At 42.0% G+C, this 15885-nt stretch overlaps 1 protein-coding gene across 1 annotated transcript in view; it reads right to left on the reverse strand.

The window, feature by feature from the left end:
* Positions 1-654: 654 nt before the first annotated feature.
* The window catches only part of LOC147375532 (uncharacterized), a 36705-nt gene continuing 21474 nt past the window's right edge, over positions 655-15885 (reverse strand). The window contains exons 4-5 of the mRNA XM_086394048.1: positions 5976-6102; positions 655-3130 (exon numbers count right to left, since the gene is read on the reverse strand). Of these exons, the coding sequence (XP_086250174.1) occupies positions 6069-6102 (34 nt within the window). The 3' untranslated portion in view covers positions 655-3130; positions 5976-6068. The remainder of the gene's footprint in view (positions 3131-5975; positions 6103-15885) is intronic.

Raw genomic sequence — 15885 nt, forward strand, 5'->3', positions numbered from 1 at the left:
AGTCAGACACGCCTGAGCGACTTTCATGATATGCATATTCAAAAATGGAGGCACTTACCATGATCTGGGAATACAGTTTTTGGCCCTCTGATGTCCAAAGGTTATTTATGGAACACTTGTGCATGCCCAGTTTTAGGTTCAGTGGTCTCAACCAGTCTTAGCAGGCTGGAATTCAGACTAGACCCAGCTGACTCCAAGTTCCCGGAAAACAATTCCGTCAAGCATCTTGTGGTTTAAGCTATGAAGCTTGCTGGATATGCAATTTGCAACAAAATAATTAAGCCTTGCTCAGTGAAGGCAGGCTACAAGCAAGGGGTTTTTTAGCAAGCTGTAAGATAAAGCTCAAGAATATGGGTTAGTTACCAGCTTCTGTTGACCCTATGGGGCATAGTTTCGCTAACCTCTGGATGCTCACAGTGGAGTGGAGGAGATAGATAAGCAACAATTCAGTATGATTCATGCTCTTCTAAAAGTGATCAATGGAAGAACCATGAAACCCAGCCTGAAGAAATCAAAAAGAAAAGAAGAAGCTACAAGTAGCAAATTAAGTCATAGGACCCAGGGAGAAAGCGGTACATACAGGCAGTGGTAAGTATATTCTGTGTGACTGGGGAAATAAGATGAGCCTTATGCAAAAAAGTTTGCCCAAAATAGTTGTTTTTGAGGTATGTCAGCAGATTTTATTTGACAAGAATCAATTCAGGGCTGGGTTTCTCAACCTCAGCACTACTGATATTTTGGACCAGAACATTCTTTGTCATGGGGGGTGGGGGGGCAGTGTGCTGTCCTCTGCACTGCAGGATGTTTAGCAACATCTCTGTTCTCTAACTACTAGATGCCAGTAGCAACCCCCTTTGCTCCTCCTCCATTCTCCCCCCACCGCCAGCTCCCTAGTCCCCACCTGATTGTTATGACAACCAAAATGTCTTTAAGTTCAGTTCAGTCACTCAGTCGTGTCCCACACTTTGCAATCCCATGAACTGCAGCACGCCAGGCCTCCCTGTCCATCACCAACTCAAGGAGTTCACTCAAACTCATGTCCATCAAGTCCGTGATGCCATCCAGCCATCTCATCCTCTGTCATCCCCTTCTCCTCCTGCCCCCAATCCCTCCCAGCATCAGAGTCTTTTCCAATGTGTCAACTCTTCACTTGAGGTGGCCAAAGTACTGGAGTTTCAGCTTTAGCATCAGTCCTTCCAAAGAAATCCCAGGGCTGATCTCCTTCAGAATGGACTGGTTGGATCTCCCTGCAGTCCAAGGGACTCTCAAGAGTCTTCTCCAACACCACAGTTCAAAAGCATCAATTCTTCGGTGCTCAGATTTCTTCACAGTCCAACTCTCGTATCCATACATGACCACTGGAAAAACCATAGCCTTGACTAGACAGACCTTTGCTGGCAAAGTAATGTTTCTGCTTTTCAATATGCTGTCTAGGTTAGTCATAACTTTCCTTCCAAGGAGTAAGCATCTTTTAATTTCATGGCTGCCATCACCATCTGCAGTGATTTTGGAGCCCCCCAAAATAAAATCTGACGCTGTTTTCCCATCTATTTCTTGTGAAGTGATGGGACCAGATGTCATGATCTTAGTTTCCTGAATGTTGAGCTTTAAGCCAACTTTTTCACTCTCCTCTTTCACTTTCATCAAGAGGCTTTTTAGTTCCTCTTCACTTTCTGCCATAAGGGTGGTGTTATCTGCATATCTGAGATTATTGATATTTCTCCCGGCAATCTTGATTCCAGCTTGTGCTTCTTCCAGCCCAGCGTTTCTCATGATGTACTCTGCATAGAAGTTAAATAAGCAGGATGACAATATACAGCCTTGACGTACTCCTTTTCCTATTTGGAACCAGTCTGTTTTTCCGTGTCCAGTTCTAACTGTTGCTTCCTGACCTACATACAGGTTTCTCAAGAGGCAGGTCAGGGGGTCTAGTATTCCCATCTCTTTCAGAATTTTCCACAGTTTCTTGTGACCCACACAGTCAAAGGCTTTGGCATAGTCAATAAAGCAGAAATAGATGTTTTTCTGGAACTCTCTTGCTTTTTCCATGATCTTTAGACATTGTCAAATATTCCTTGGGGAACAAAAATCATCCCCTTTGAGAACTGCTAATCTAGGGATAATGTAGAAGATGGACTAGAAGGCAAGGAGATTAATCATAATATTGCAAAGCTCCAAACTGCAAGTGATGAGACCAACATCTACAACAATGCAACAGGGAGAGATATGGGAAGTTGTCAAAAACCTGAGGAGATAGAATAAACAGTGGGTAATGACTAATTAGATCTGGATGTTGCAGCAGAGGAAGGAATCTCATGTGATTCCCAAATTCTCTAAATTAGTTGACAATGACCAAGGATGCCACCAATTAAATTGGGTGAGGAATTCAACTTTATGTTTGAAAGGAGAAAAACTTTTAAAAGTTACTCTATATGGAATATATAGGGAGAGAGAGAAAGATCAGATGAGATCAGATCAGTCGCTCAGTCGTGTCCGACTCTTTGTGACCCCATGAATCCCAGCACGCCAGGCCTCCCTGTCCATTACCAACTCCCGGAGTTCACTCAGACTCACGTCCATCGAGTCAGTGATGCCATCTCATCCTCTGTCGTCCCCTTCTCCTCCTGCCCCCAATCCCTTCCAGCATCAGAGTCTTTTCCAATGAGTCAACTCTTCGCATGAGGTCGCCAAAGTACTGGAGTTTCAGCTTTAGCATCATTCCTTCCAAAGAAATCCTAGGGCTGATCTCCTTCAGAATGGACTGGTTGGATCTCCTTGCAGTCCAAGGGACTCTCAAGAGTCTTCTCCAACACCACAGTTCAAAAGCATCAATTCTTCGGCGCTCAGCCTTCTTCACAGTCCAACTCTCACATCCACACATGACCACAGGAAAAACCATAGCCTTGACTAGACAAACCTTTGTTGGCAAAGTAATGTCTCTGCTTTTCAATATGCTATCTAGGTTGGTCATAACTTTCCTTCCAAGGAGAAAGCGTCTTTTAATTTCATGGCTGCAGTCACCATCTGCAGAGATTTTGGAGCCCAGAAAAATAAAGTCTGACACTGTTTCCACTGTTTCCCCATCTATTTCCCATGAAGTGATGGGACTGGATGCCATGATCTTCGTTTTCTGAATGTTGAGAGAGAAAGAGAACAGTATAAAAGGAGAAATAAACATATTTCCTTTTAAGGTGATATGTAGCAAGAAACCTACAATCTACTCCAAATATTAATCTAAATTGAACCAAATCAAATGTAATGAAGTAGAAGTATTAGGAAATTATCTTTTTAAAAAAAGCATCCAACCAACAATCATACATACATAGTTTTCACACATGAATTTTCATCAAAAGAGCATTTGCTCACCAATCTCTCTGCAAAAGCTATTACCTAGATTACAATGGGAAAATAGATTCAAACAGTGAAGTTTGCCTTTAAAAGTTTATACTAAAAAAAACAAAACTAAATTAAAATACCATTGTACAAGTCATAACATTCAGTTACAGGAAGTTGGAAACTAGAAAAGAGAAGCAAAATCACCTCTAATTTTCTTGTAATTATTTTTTCACTAGCAATATTTTTAATACAAGTATAATTATAGTATACATGTAATTTTATAAATGTTCCCTTAAACTTATTTTAATTTATAAGCACTTTACCTAAATGCTTACTACAGAAGTTTCATAATCAATGATTTTCTTCATGCACATAACCTAAATAATAATTAAATATGTAACATTTATAATAGAAAATACCTTAGGAGACATTCACAGAAATGGGATTATTGAATCAAATGGACTGCATAGTTTTACATTCTTGATTCATAGATTCATATTGGCCTGTCACTTTCCAAGAAGTTTCCACAAATCTATGGCCATACCACCCTGAACATGCCCAATCTCCTCTGATCCTGGAAGCTAACCAGGTTGGGCCGGGTAAGTACTTGGATGGGAGAAGTTTCCACAGATTTACACTGTAAGGCAACGGTACCCCACTCCAGTACTCTTGCCTGGAAAATTCCATGGGCGGAGGAGCCTGGTAGGCTGCAGTCCATGGGGTCACAAAGAGCCGGACACGACTGAGCGACTTCGCTTTCACTTTTCACTTTCATGCATTGGAGAAGGAAATGGCAACCCACTCCAGTGTTCTTGCCTGGAGAATCCCAGGGACTGGGGGAGCCTGGTGGGCTGCCATCTATGGGGTCGCACAGAGTCCAACACGACTGAAGTGAGGCAGCGACCCAGCAGCAAATAGATACAATGTTCAGTTTTGTAACAACGGACATAACTTTTTAAATGGTTAGTTGGACTGTGAAGAAGGCTGAGCACTGGAGAATTGATGCTTTTGAACTGTGGTGTTGGAGAAGACTCTTGAGAGTCCCTTGGACTGCAAGGAGATCCAACCAGTCCATTCTGAAGGAGATCAGCCCTGGGATTTCTTTGGAAGGAATGATGCTAAAGCTGAAACTCCAGTACTTTGGCCACCTCATGCGAAGAGTTGACTCATTGGAAAAGACTCTGATGCTGGGAGGGATTGGGGGCAGGAGGAGAAGGGGATGACAGAGGATGAGATGGCTGGATGGCATCACGGACTTGATGGACGTGAGTTTGAGTGAACTCCAGGAGTTGGTAATGGACAGGGAGGCCTGGTGTGCTGCGATTCATGGGGTCACAAAGAGTCGGACATGACTGAGCGACTGATCTGATCTGATCTGAACCTTAATATTTCAAAAATAGTGAAAAAAAAATAGTCAAAGTGAAAGTCGCTCAGTCATGTCTGACTCTTTGCGACCCCATAGACTATACAGTCCATGGATTTCTCCAAGTCAGAATCCTTGGACCTGGGAATCCTGGGATTGAACCCAGGTCTCCCGCATTGCAGGCAACTCTTTACCAGCTGAGCCACAAATGAAGCCCAAGAATTCTGGAGTGGGTAGCCTATCCCTTCGCCAAGGGATCTTCCCGACCCTGGAATCAAACTGGGGTCTCCTGCATTGCAGGCAGATTCTTTACCAACTGAGCTATCAGGAAAGCCCTTAAACAGTTTATAACCTTAATGTTTCAAAAATAGACCCTGTTGCTTTAATTTTGAATTTCCATGGTTGTTAAAGAGATGAATAATTTTCCCTGGGCTTTCTCACTAGTATTTGTTTGTCATGTTTCTCTTAATGTATCAATGTGCTTGGCAAGCAAGGGTGAGTAGGAGAAATAATGTGTTTTTGTTTTTTGTCCACTATTTTCTGGGGTCATACTATCTTCTATCAATTTGTAGTAGTAATAAAAAATAGCAGTTATTTAAAGCTTTACTAAAAATAGCAAAGTTTTTCTGACATACTTTCTTCCAACATACTATTTGCTCTTTAAAACACTAAACTTGTTAAAGTTTTCTGTTTTCTCGTAGTCAAGTATGTTGAACTGTTGTGGGTTTTTGATTTGTTATCTGTTTGCTTATATTGTGATTTTATGTGTGATTCTTTAGGAAAGTCATCCCCTTTTTAGCTTAAATAATGAATTACAACAAATATTTGGTGAGTACCACTACGTGCCAGGCACTATTCTGTCTTGCAAATACAGCAGTGAAATAAGACAGAAGAGGTTCCTAATTGGGGAGGATAGTTGAAAACAAGTGAGTGAATAAATAGTTTAAGACAATGCCAGATAGTGATACATGCTAATTTTTTTAAAAAGAGATTTAAGAGATAGAAAATGAGAGGAAATGGAATAAGTGTTCATTCTACATTACTCTAAGTTTTATCTATATAGAGCTAAATGTTTTAAATGTGTAATATTTAAATCACTTAAAATTTCAATGCTCTGAGATGCCTAAAGTGCTATTTTTTTTTTACAGTCAAGACTACATTTGTGTTGAAAATATAGTATTCATAAATGTTTGCCTTTCATTTAACAATCCCTCTCCCTCATTGCACCCTCCTAAAAAAAATAGGGAAAAGTAAAATTAAATGTTAAATCTTTTACCTCAAAACTAAAACGGTAACTGGATTGATCTTCTTCCGTGTGATATCTGGTGCACTGAGTTCGCCTCCATCTATGATGGGGAAATGATTACACTTACAAGAACAAGATCCTTTTCCACTGCTTAGCACTGCGAAGACAGAAGACTATTGAAAACATGAATTCATAAGGACAGATTGAAAGGAAGAAAAAGAGTCTGATTAAATGTAACAAGAAGGAAAAGTAAAATATAATATTTTGCTTAGAAGGAATCATGCATGACATACAGTGTAAGATCAATAGATATTTGCTAAAAGTATAATTTAACAAAGAAAAAAGATGAAAGCAAATGAATCATATATGTATACTTATGAGTATACACTTAAAAACCTTTCCAGACTAAAATTTCTGAGAGAATACTGTCCAGAATAGAACTTTGATACTGCGAGGCATCACACCCTTGAGACAGTATTGGTTCTGTCCTAAAATTATTGCTTGAGATAAACCTTGATCTGGTTTGAAACCTGCTTTGAGTGCCTCAGCTCACTGCTATAAGACATAAGGTCCTTCTTCCTCAGATACTTCGGCTCTCGTAAGATGTTAACTCTGTCCTCAGCCCATGTCCCATGGCCTGGTAGTAAATTTGACTTTGGAGTACATATGGGCCTAAGTTTGCACTTCAGCTCAACTTTGCCACTTCCTAGCTTAGTACCCCAGACAAGTCCTAAATTAATACTTAGTTTCCTCACAAGGGCTTCCCTTGTGGCTCAGATGGTAAAGAATCTGCCTGCAGTGTAAAAGACCTGGGTTTGACCCCTGTGTCAGGAAGATCGCCTGGAGAAAAGACTACTACCCACTCCAGTATTCCTGTCTGGAGAATTCCATGGACAGAACAGCCTGGCGGGCTATAGTCCATGGGGTTGCAAAGAGTCAGACACGACTGAGAAACTAACACACTTCCTCACATATAAAATTGGAATAACACTACCTACCCATTACCTCAATAAATGATTATGACGGTTAGTAAAAAGGCCTACACAAACTCACTGTTCCAGCTCTATTACAGTGCATGGATCACACTAGATTAGCTAGTCACTAGCAGAGCATACATTATAGGTCCATCAAAAACAAGACGGTGTCTATCAACAGCTGAAGGATAAAGAAGATGTAGTGTGTGTGTGTGTATACAATGGAATATTACTCAGCCATAAAAAGAATGGAATAATGATATCTGCAGCAACGTGGATGGACATAGAGATGATCATACTAAGTGAAATGTCAGAGACTAACACATATTACATGATATTACTTATATGCAGAATTAAAAAATAGTACAAAGGAACTTACTTACATAACAGTGTTGAAACAGACTCACAGACACAGAAAATAAACATGCTTATTACCAAACAGGAAGAAGGGGAGGGATACATTGGGAGTATAGGATTAACAGATGCACAGTACTATATATAAAAGAGATAAATAACAAGGATTTACTGTATAGCACACAGAACTATATTCAATATTTTATAATAACCTATAATGGAAAAGAATCAAAAAAAGAATATAGATCTATACATATACAAGGTGATATGCACGCGCGCTCAGTCGTGTCCGACTCTTTAGGACCCCTTAAACTGTAGCCCACCAGGCTCCTCTGTCCATGAGATTTCCCAGACAAGAATACTGGAGTAGGTTGCCATTTCCTCGTTGAAGAGATCTTCCTGACCCAGGGATCGAACCTGTGCCTACTGTATCCTCTGAATTGGCAGGCAGATTCTTCCACTACTGAGCCACCTGGGAAGCCTCATATACATACATATAAGTAAAACTGAATCGTTTTGCTGTACACCAACACTAGCACAACACTGTAAATCAACTATACTTCAACTTAAAAAAAGAAGACGACAGGATTAGAGGTATAAGAGTTTTATTAGGAAGTGCCTATAACAGATAAGGAGAAGGCAATGGCACCCCACTCCAGTACTCTTGCCTAGAGAATCCCGTGGACCGAGGAGCCTGGTAGACTGCAGTCCGTGGGGTCGCTAAGAGTCGGACACGACTGAGCGACTTCACTTTCACTTTTCACTTTCATGCATTGGAGAAGGAAATAGCAACCCACTCCAGTGTTCTTGCCTGGAGAATCCCAGGGACAGGGGAGCCTGGTGGGCTGCCGTCTCTGGGGTCACACAGAGTCGGACACGACTGAAGCGACTTAGCAGCAGCAGCAGCAGCAGCAGCATAACAGATAAAGAGGGGAGGGAGTAGAAGGTGAGGAAAACCTCCAGACCCTAATGCAGCTGGACATCTGTGGGAGAGAAGAGGAGAAAAGATTGAGGACAAGGTAAAAAGAGCACAGTTCCCAGAAAGCCTCAGGTAGACCAAGCTGGAGTCCAAAGCCAAAGTGGCCACTGCTCGCTGGAACTGGCCTGCCTTGGCATACGTGCCATGCTGTCATTGGCACAAGTAGCCCAGTCTCCATGCAAACATGGTGCTGGATGCACAGAGGAAATGGCTGGAGCCCTCTGTTAGTCAGCCTTCCCAGAGGAGGAGATCTGAACAGTACATTCTCATGGCAACTGTATTCTACCCAACGTGCTGCTCAGATATACATGCAGGTGCAGGGAGCGGGACCTTCATGGGTCTGCCGACCTCTCCGTCTACAGGAAAATTTAGAAAAGATGGTTACTGAGACAAACTATAGCCAGGTCACTGCTGCTAGGTCTCCAAGACACAGCTGGTTCTCATGCTCTCTCCCTCTTCTGTCTATTCTAAATTCCTCTGACCTGTGGCTATATTTCAGCAGGAGTGATATCATCACTTCCTACGGAAGTGACCCAACTCTTCATTCCTGAGGCAACTGAGCCCTTTGCAATCACACGCTTCTGAGGCCAGGCTGCTGCTGCTGCTAAGTTGCCATCAGTCATGTCTGACTCTGTGCGACCCCATAGATGGCAGCCCACCAGGCTGCTCCATCCATGGGATTCTCCAGGCAAGGGTACTGGAGTGGGTTGCCTTTGCCTTCTCCGTCTGAGGCCAGGAGTGCTATGCATATCAAGACATGGTGTCAGTGGGGCAACAGAGGCCCCGAAGAGGCCCAGGAAAATCTCCTGGGTCCTACACACATTCCTCCCTACCCTACTGTGTAAAAGAAAGGCCACATCCTCCAGATGATGAAGATGGATTCCCCTAGCCAGGAGGTGACTTTTTTCCCCTGCTTGTCCCTGGAGGCAGGAATCCAGCTATATTTTATAGTTCAACAGGACCTTTGTTATAGCCCTGGGCAAGAGCATACCTCATTTGGGGCCCAAGAAGTCTAACAACTGAAGAATCCAGAATGCGGGGACAAAAAAGACAAAGTCCCGCAGTGGGTCACTGGGAGTGATGGTAAGCAGTACCACTTCTACTTTGACCCCTTTGTTCCTTGATCCATTCATTCTGTAATTGTGGCCCCAGTGCCATACAGAGGTTTCTGATTGAACACACACCCTGCAGGACTGACAACCTAGCCTTTCAGATGGGTGCCGCTGACCTGTCACCTCAGGTGTGCCTTTCAAAAGCCTTCCAGCACTCTGTGAGGTCAGCTGCCCCTGATGACTTCTTGTGTGATATATGCGATCACAGGACCTCATGGTCATGGCCTACTCTTTCTAGATTTTTTTCTAGTATTTGGCTACATATTTGCCCTAAGGACTCCAGGAGCTATTAATCCTATCTCAGTTCCTACAGAATTCCCCTCGGGCTGCTCTTCTGACCTTACTGGTAATTAAGGTAATTGTGGTTTCTTGGCTCCTAGTAGTTAAACACTCTCAGTTCAGTTCTGTCACTCAGTCGTGTCCGACTCATAGCGACCCCATGAATTGCAGCACGCCAGGCCTCCCTGTCCATCACCATCTGCCGGAGTTTGCTCAAACTCACGTCCATCGAGTCAGTGATGCCATCCAGCCATCTCATCCTCTGTCATCCCCTTCTCCTCCTGCCCCCAATCCCTTCCAGCATCAGAGTCTTTTCCAATGAGTCAACTCTTCGCATGAGGTCGCCAAAGTACTGGAGTTTCAGCTTTAGCATCATTCCTTCCAAAGGAATCCCAGGGCTGATCTCCTTCAGAATGGACTGGTTGGATCTCCTTGCAGTCCAGGGGACTCTCAAGAGTCTTCTCCAACACCACAGTTCAAAAGCATCAATTCTTCGGCGCTCAGCCTTCTTCACAGTCCAACTCTCACATCCATACATGACCACAGAACAACCATAGCCTTGACTAGATGAACCTTTGTTGGCAAAGTAATGTCTCTGCTTTTGAATATGCTATCTAGGTTGGTCATAACTTTCCTTCCAAGGAGAAAGCGTCTTTTAATTTCATGGCTGCAATCACCATCTGCAGAGATTTTGGAGCCCAAAAGTCTGACACTGTTTCCACTGTTTCCCAATCTATTTCCCATGAAGCGATGGGACCAGATGCCATGATCTTCGTTTTCTGAATGTTGAGCTTTAAGCCAACTTTTTCACTCTCCTCTTTCACTTTCATCAAGAGGCTTTTTAGTTCCTCTTCACTTTCTGCCCTAAGGGTGGTTTCATCTGCATATCTGAGGTTCTTGATATTTCTCCCGGCAATCTTGATTCCAGCTTGTGCTTCTTCCAGTCCAGCGTTTCTCATGATGTACACTGCATGTAAGTTAAATAAACAGGGTGACAATATACAGCCTTGACAGACTCCTTTTCCTATTTGGAACCAGTCTGTTGTTCCATGTCCTGTTCTAGCTTGCTTCCTGACCTGTATATAGGTTTCTCAAGAGGCAGGTCAGGTGGTCTGGTATTCCCATCTCTTTCAGAATTTTCCACAGTTTCTTGTGATCCACACAGTCAAAGGATTTGGCAGTCAATAAAGCAGAAATAGATGTTTTCCTGGAACTCTCTTCCTTTTTCCATGATCCAGCGGATGTTGGCAATTTGACCTCTGGTTCCTCTGCCTTTTCTAAAACCAGCTTGAACACCTGGAAGTTCACGGTTCACGTATTGCTGAAGCCTGGCTTGGAGAATTTTGAGCATTCCTTTACTAGCGTGTGAGATGAGTGCAATTGTGCAGTAGCTTGAGCATTCTTTGGCATTGCCTTTCTTTGGGATTGGAATGAAAACTGACCTTTTCCAGTCCTGTGGCCACTGCTGAGTTTTCCAAATTTGCTGGCATATTGAGTGCAGCACTTTCACAGCATCATCTTTCAGGATTTGAAATAGCTCAACTGGAATTCCATCACCTCCACTAGCTTTGTTCATAGTGATGCTTTCTAAGGCCCACTTGACTTCACATTCCAGGATGTCTGGCTCTAGGTCAGTGATCATACCATCGTGATTATCTGGGTCATGAAGATCTTTTTTGTACAGCTCTTCTGTGTATTCTTGCCACCTCTTCTTAATATCTTCTGCTTCTGTTAGGTCCATACCATTTCTGTCCTTTATCGAGCCCATCTTTGCAGGAAATGTTCCCTTGGTATCTCTAATTTTCTTGAAGAGATCTCTAGTCTTTCCCATTCTGTTGTTTTCCTCTATTTCTTGGCATTGATCGCTGAGGAAGGCTTTCTTATATCTCCTTGCTATTCTTTGGAACTCTGCATTCAGATGCTTATATCTTTCCTTTTCTCCTTTGCTTTTTGCTTCTCTTCTTTTCACAGCTATTTGTAAGGCCTCCCCAGACAGCCATTTTGCTTTTTTTGCATTTCTTTTCCATGGGGATGGTCTTGATCCCTGTCTCCTGTACAATGTCATGAACCTCAGTCCATAGATCATCAGGCACTCTATCTATCAGATCTAGTCCCTTATATCTATTTCTCACTTCCACTGTATAATCATAAGGGATTTGATTTAGGTCATACCTGAATAGTCTAGTGGTTTTCCCTACTTTCTTCAATTTAAGTCTGAATTTGGCAATAAAGAATTCATGATCTGAGCCACAGTCAGCTCCCAGTCTTGTTTTTGCTGACTGTATAGAGCTTCTCCATCTTTGGCTGTGAAGAATATAATCAATCTGATTTTGGTGTTGACCATCTGGTGATGTCCATGTGTAGAGTCTTCTCTTGTGTTGTTGGAAGAGGGTGTTTGCTATGACTAGTGCGTTCTCTTGGCAAAATGCTATTAGCCTTTGCCCTGCTTCATTCCTTATTTCAAGGCCGTATTTGCCTGTTACTCCTGGTATTTCTTGACGAGAAACTGGTGTTTCTCTGACAGAATGTGGTCCACTGGAGAAGGGAATGGCAAACCACTTCAGTATTCTTGCCTTGAGAACCCCATGAACAGTATGAAAAGGCAAAATGACAGGATACTGAAAGAGGAACTCCCCAGGTTGGTAGGTGCCCAATATGCTACTGGAGATCAGTGGAGAAATAACTCCAGAAAGAATGAAGGGATGGAGCCAAAGCAAAAACAATACCCAGTTGTGGATGTGATTGGTGACAGAAGCAAGGTCTGATGCTGTAAAGAGCAATATTGCATAGGAACCTGGAATGTTAGGTCCATGAATCAAGGCAAATTGGAAGCGGTCAAACAAGAGATGGCAAGAGTGAATGTCGACATTCTAGGAATCAGCGAACTAAAATGGACTGGAATGGGTGAATTTAACTCAGATGACCATTATATCTACTACTGCGGACAGGAATCCCTTAGAAGAAATGGAGTAGCCATCATGGTCAACAAGAGTCTGAAATGCAGTACTTGGATGCAATCTCAAAAACGACAGAATGATCTCTGTTCGTTTCGAAAGCAAACCATTCAATATCACAGTAATCCAAGTCTATGTCCCAACCAGTAAACACTCTCAGTTGGTCTCTATTACTTGGGAGAAGCCCCATCATGCCTGTTGCTATTAAGGGACCGCTCACCTGTTTTGAGCCGTGGCCTGCACTTGTTGGTGATGGTGGTACCCCTCTTTGTAGTACATTCTTAATGGTTTAGGTGAATGATGTGTCCTTCAGGCCTCCCATGGAACATAATCCTCTGCTTGGTCTTCCATAATATTTCCCTTCTAGCACACCTCTCCAACTTCTTAATCCTTGCTCTGCCTCCTTCCAGGGCAACTCAGGCTTCTCCCAGAGAAGGCAATGGCACCCCACTCCAGTACTCTTGCCTGGAAAATCCCATGGACAGAGGAGCCTGGTAGGCTGCAGTCTATGGGGTCGCGAAGAGTTGGACATGACTGAGTGACTTCACTTTCACTTTTCACTTTCATGCATTGGAGAAGGAAATGGCAACCCACTCCAGTGTTCTTGCCTGGAGAACCCTGGGGACAGGGGAGCTTGGTGGGCTGCCATCTATGAAGAGTTGGACATGACTGAAGCGACTTAGAAGCAGCAGCAGCAGCAGGCTTCTCCACTCCACTCAGGTTTGGCCATCACTCCTCCAGGCTTCTAACAGCACCCAGTAATGACTTTGTCTCATCCTTTAAGGTCCCAGCTAAATTAAATCTTTCATCTTGAAAAAGGGCCCTCAGCTCTACAGATATTATACTTCTCTTAAGCAAGGTTATTTATTACTTATATAACTGATTATATTTCTCCCTTTGACTATTAGGAAGCCCAGAATCAAATTTCAGTCATATGTGTATTATATACTGAAACTTATAACACATATTTTATATACTAACCTCACAATAGCTTCATCTTTTCTTTCACTTATTTTCACTTCACACTGTCTTTTTCACTTGCATTTATTCAATACACTATCTGCTCAGCGTGTGCTAGGTACATTAATATTATCTCATTTAATCACAGCTTTCCCTCTTGTGGGATCTTAAGCAAGACACTGAATTTCTTTAAGCTTTGATTTCTTACCTGTAAGTCAAGATAATTCTAATGTACACTTCATAGGGTTGTCATGAGGATTAATAATGATTGGTTGTTGTTCAGTCGCTAAGTCATGTCCAATTCTTTGTGACCTCATAGACTGTAGCACACCAGGCTTCCCTGTCCTTCACTCTCTCCCGGAGTTTGCTCAAGTCCATGTCCAGTGAAGTCAGTGATGCTATTTAACCATTTCATTCTCTGCTGCCTCCTTCCCCTTTTGCCTTCAATTTTTCCCAGCATCAGGGTCTTTTCCAATGAGCTGGCTCTTCGCATCAGGTGGCCAAAGTATTGGAGCTGTTAATATCATTAGTAAGTGTTCGTTGCTCAGTAGTGTCTGACTCTTTGTGACCCCATGGACTGTAGCCTGCCAGTCTACTCTGTCCATGAAATTCTCTAGGCAAGAACACTAGAGTGGGTAGCCATTTTCTTCTCCAGGGGACCTTCCCAACCCAAAGATCAAACTCGGGTCTCCTGCTTTGCAAGCATATTCTTTACCATCTGAGCCACCAGGGAGGCCATTAGTTATTAGAAAATATTAAAATGTTTTTGCCTAAAAAATTAAAATATTTGATATAATTTTTATAAAATGTTAATGTAGCAATGTCTGAAAAGATAAACATCAGTTTATCACAAAAACAATATACAGAGCAGAATAAGTATTACTCATCTTATTTATTATGGCTTTAATCTAATTGAAGTTTTTTGTGGTTCCTGTAATTAACGGCACTATAAAAGAATCAATAAAGCTAAGTTATAATGAATGTCCATACAGAAGGGCTCATTTATGGATATTTTTTAATATAGGGCAAATGAGATGATGCCATCTCAGAAGGCAGTGAGCCCAAGGATACTTTATGACAAAATTTATTCAGTTTTACAGGAATATCAGATTGCTTCAGACTGACTTACTAGCTATAATGATGAGGCTTATTCTACCTCAGGGACTTAGTATAGTGCATTAATAATAAATACATTTAGAAGAAATGCTACTCTGACAAGTACACTTAGTGCCCCAGAAAGACCACTGAACCAGAAAGCAGGAAACGTGGACACCAGGTAAGCTCTGCAGCAGACTCCAGAAGCATAAGGCAATCTGTGTGACCCTCTCAACTCAAATTTCACCTGGGTAAGAGCACATGATCTTATGATGCCTGCCAGCCTCAAAATGCATGTATCTTTATTTCTTAACCTCAAAGTATCCATGTAAAATTTTTGGCCAAGAAATCAGAATAGCTTTTGCAGTGGAAAGCCTAAATTACACGCCCCAAACCAATAGGAAGATAAATTATAGCTTAACAAGAATTATATTTGATTCCTTCCTAATTTTCTGGGATTTTTGGTATGAGAATGATATCTAAGAATTTTATATTTTCAGATGTTTATACTACCCAACAATTCAACTCAATTCAGCAGATAGTTATTCAGTACTAATACTTGCCAAGCACACACTAAGTTCTCAAGTTTCTGAGAACATGATGTAGGACACATATTATCTGTAACAACTAAACAGCGAGCTGTGTATATAAGGTACTATATGTACTCAGCCCTCAGCAAGTGTGGGCTCACTTTCTGCCCTCAGGAACTGTAGTATGTAATGAAAAAGGCAAGCCATCCATCGAAAAATAAGTGATCAAGTGTCAAATTTGCTGAATAGGTAGGAAATGTCATAAGATTTCAGAGACAGGACACATAACTGAAAATCCAGGTAGGCTTCCTGGAGGATGAAATGTGAGCAAAATCTTGAAGGATACTGAAAAACAAAGAGACGTTTTAGGTCTATTAGTGGATATTTATAGCCTTCTCAGAATTGTTAGGATTAGATTTACTTTTATGTGTGAAACACATTTGTGTTGTCTTCACTCAATTTTAGGTACCCTGACAGCACAAACGATGTAGCATATTTATATTTGATTCAGTATAACAGATATTTAAGGAGTGCCTACTATATGTCAGGTCCCGTAAGTTGGAAAGGAAGGACTAGGCAAAAAAGAGAAAGGAATTGGAGAAATAACTAGGAAGTCTGCCTCTGAACGATCTTGGTAAACTTGGTTTGAACCTTCAGTCTTCACCTGGACCGTGAAAAGTATACAGCCCTTTCAAGAACTGGG

The sequence above is a fragment of the Bos grunniens genome, chromosome 3 (assembly GCF_055505025.1).
Source record: "Bos grunniens cultivar Pamir isolate PY7600 chromosome 3, Bosgru_T2T1.0, whole genome shotgun sequence".
Classification (NCBI taxonomy): domain Eukaryota; kingdom Metazoa; phylum Chordata; class Mammalia; order Artiodactyla; family Bovidae; genus Bos; species Bos grunniens.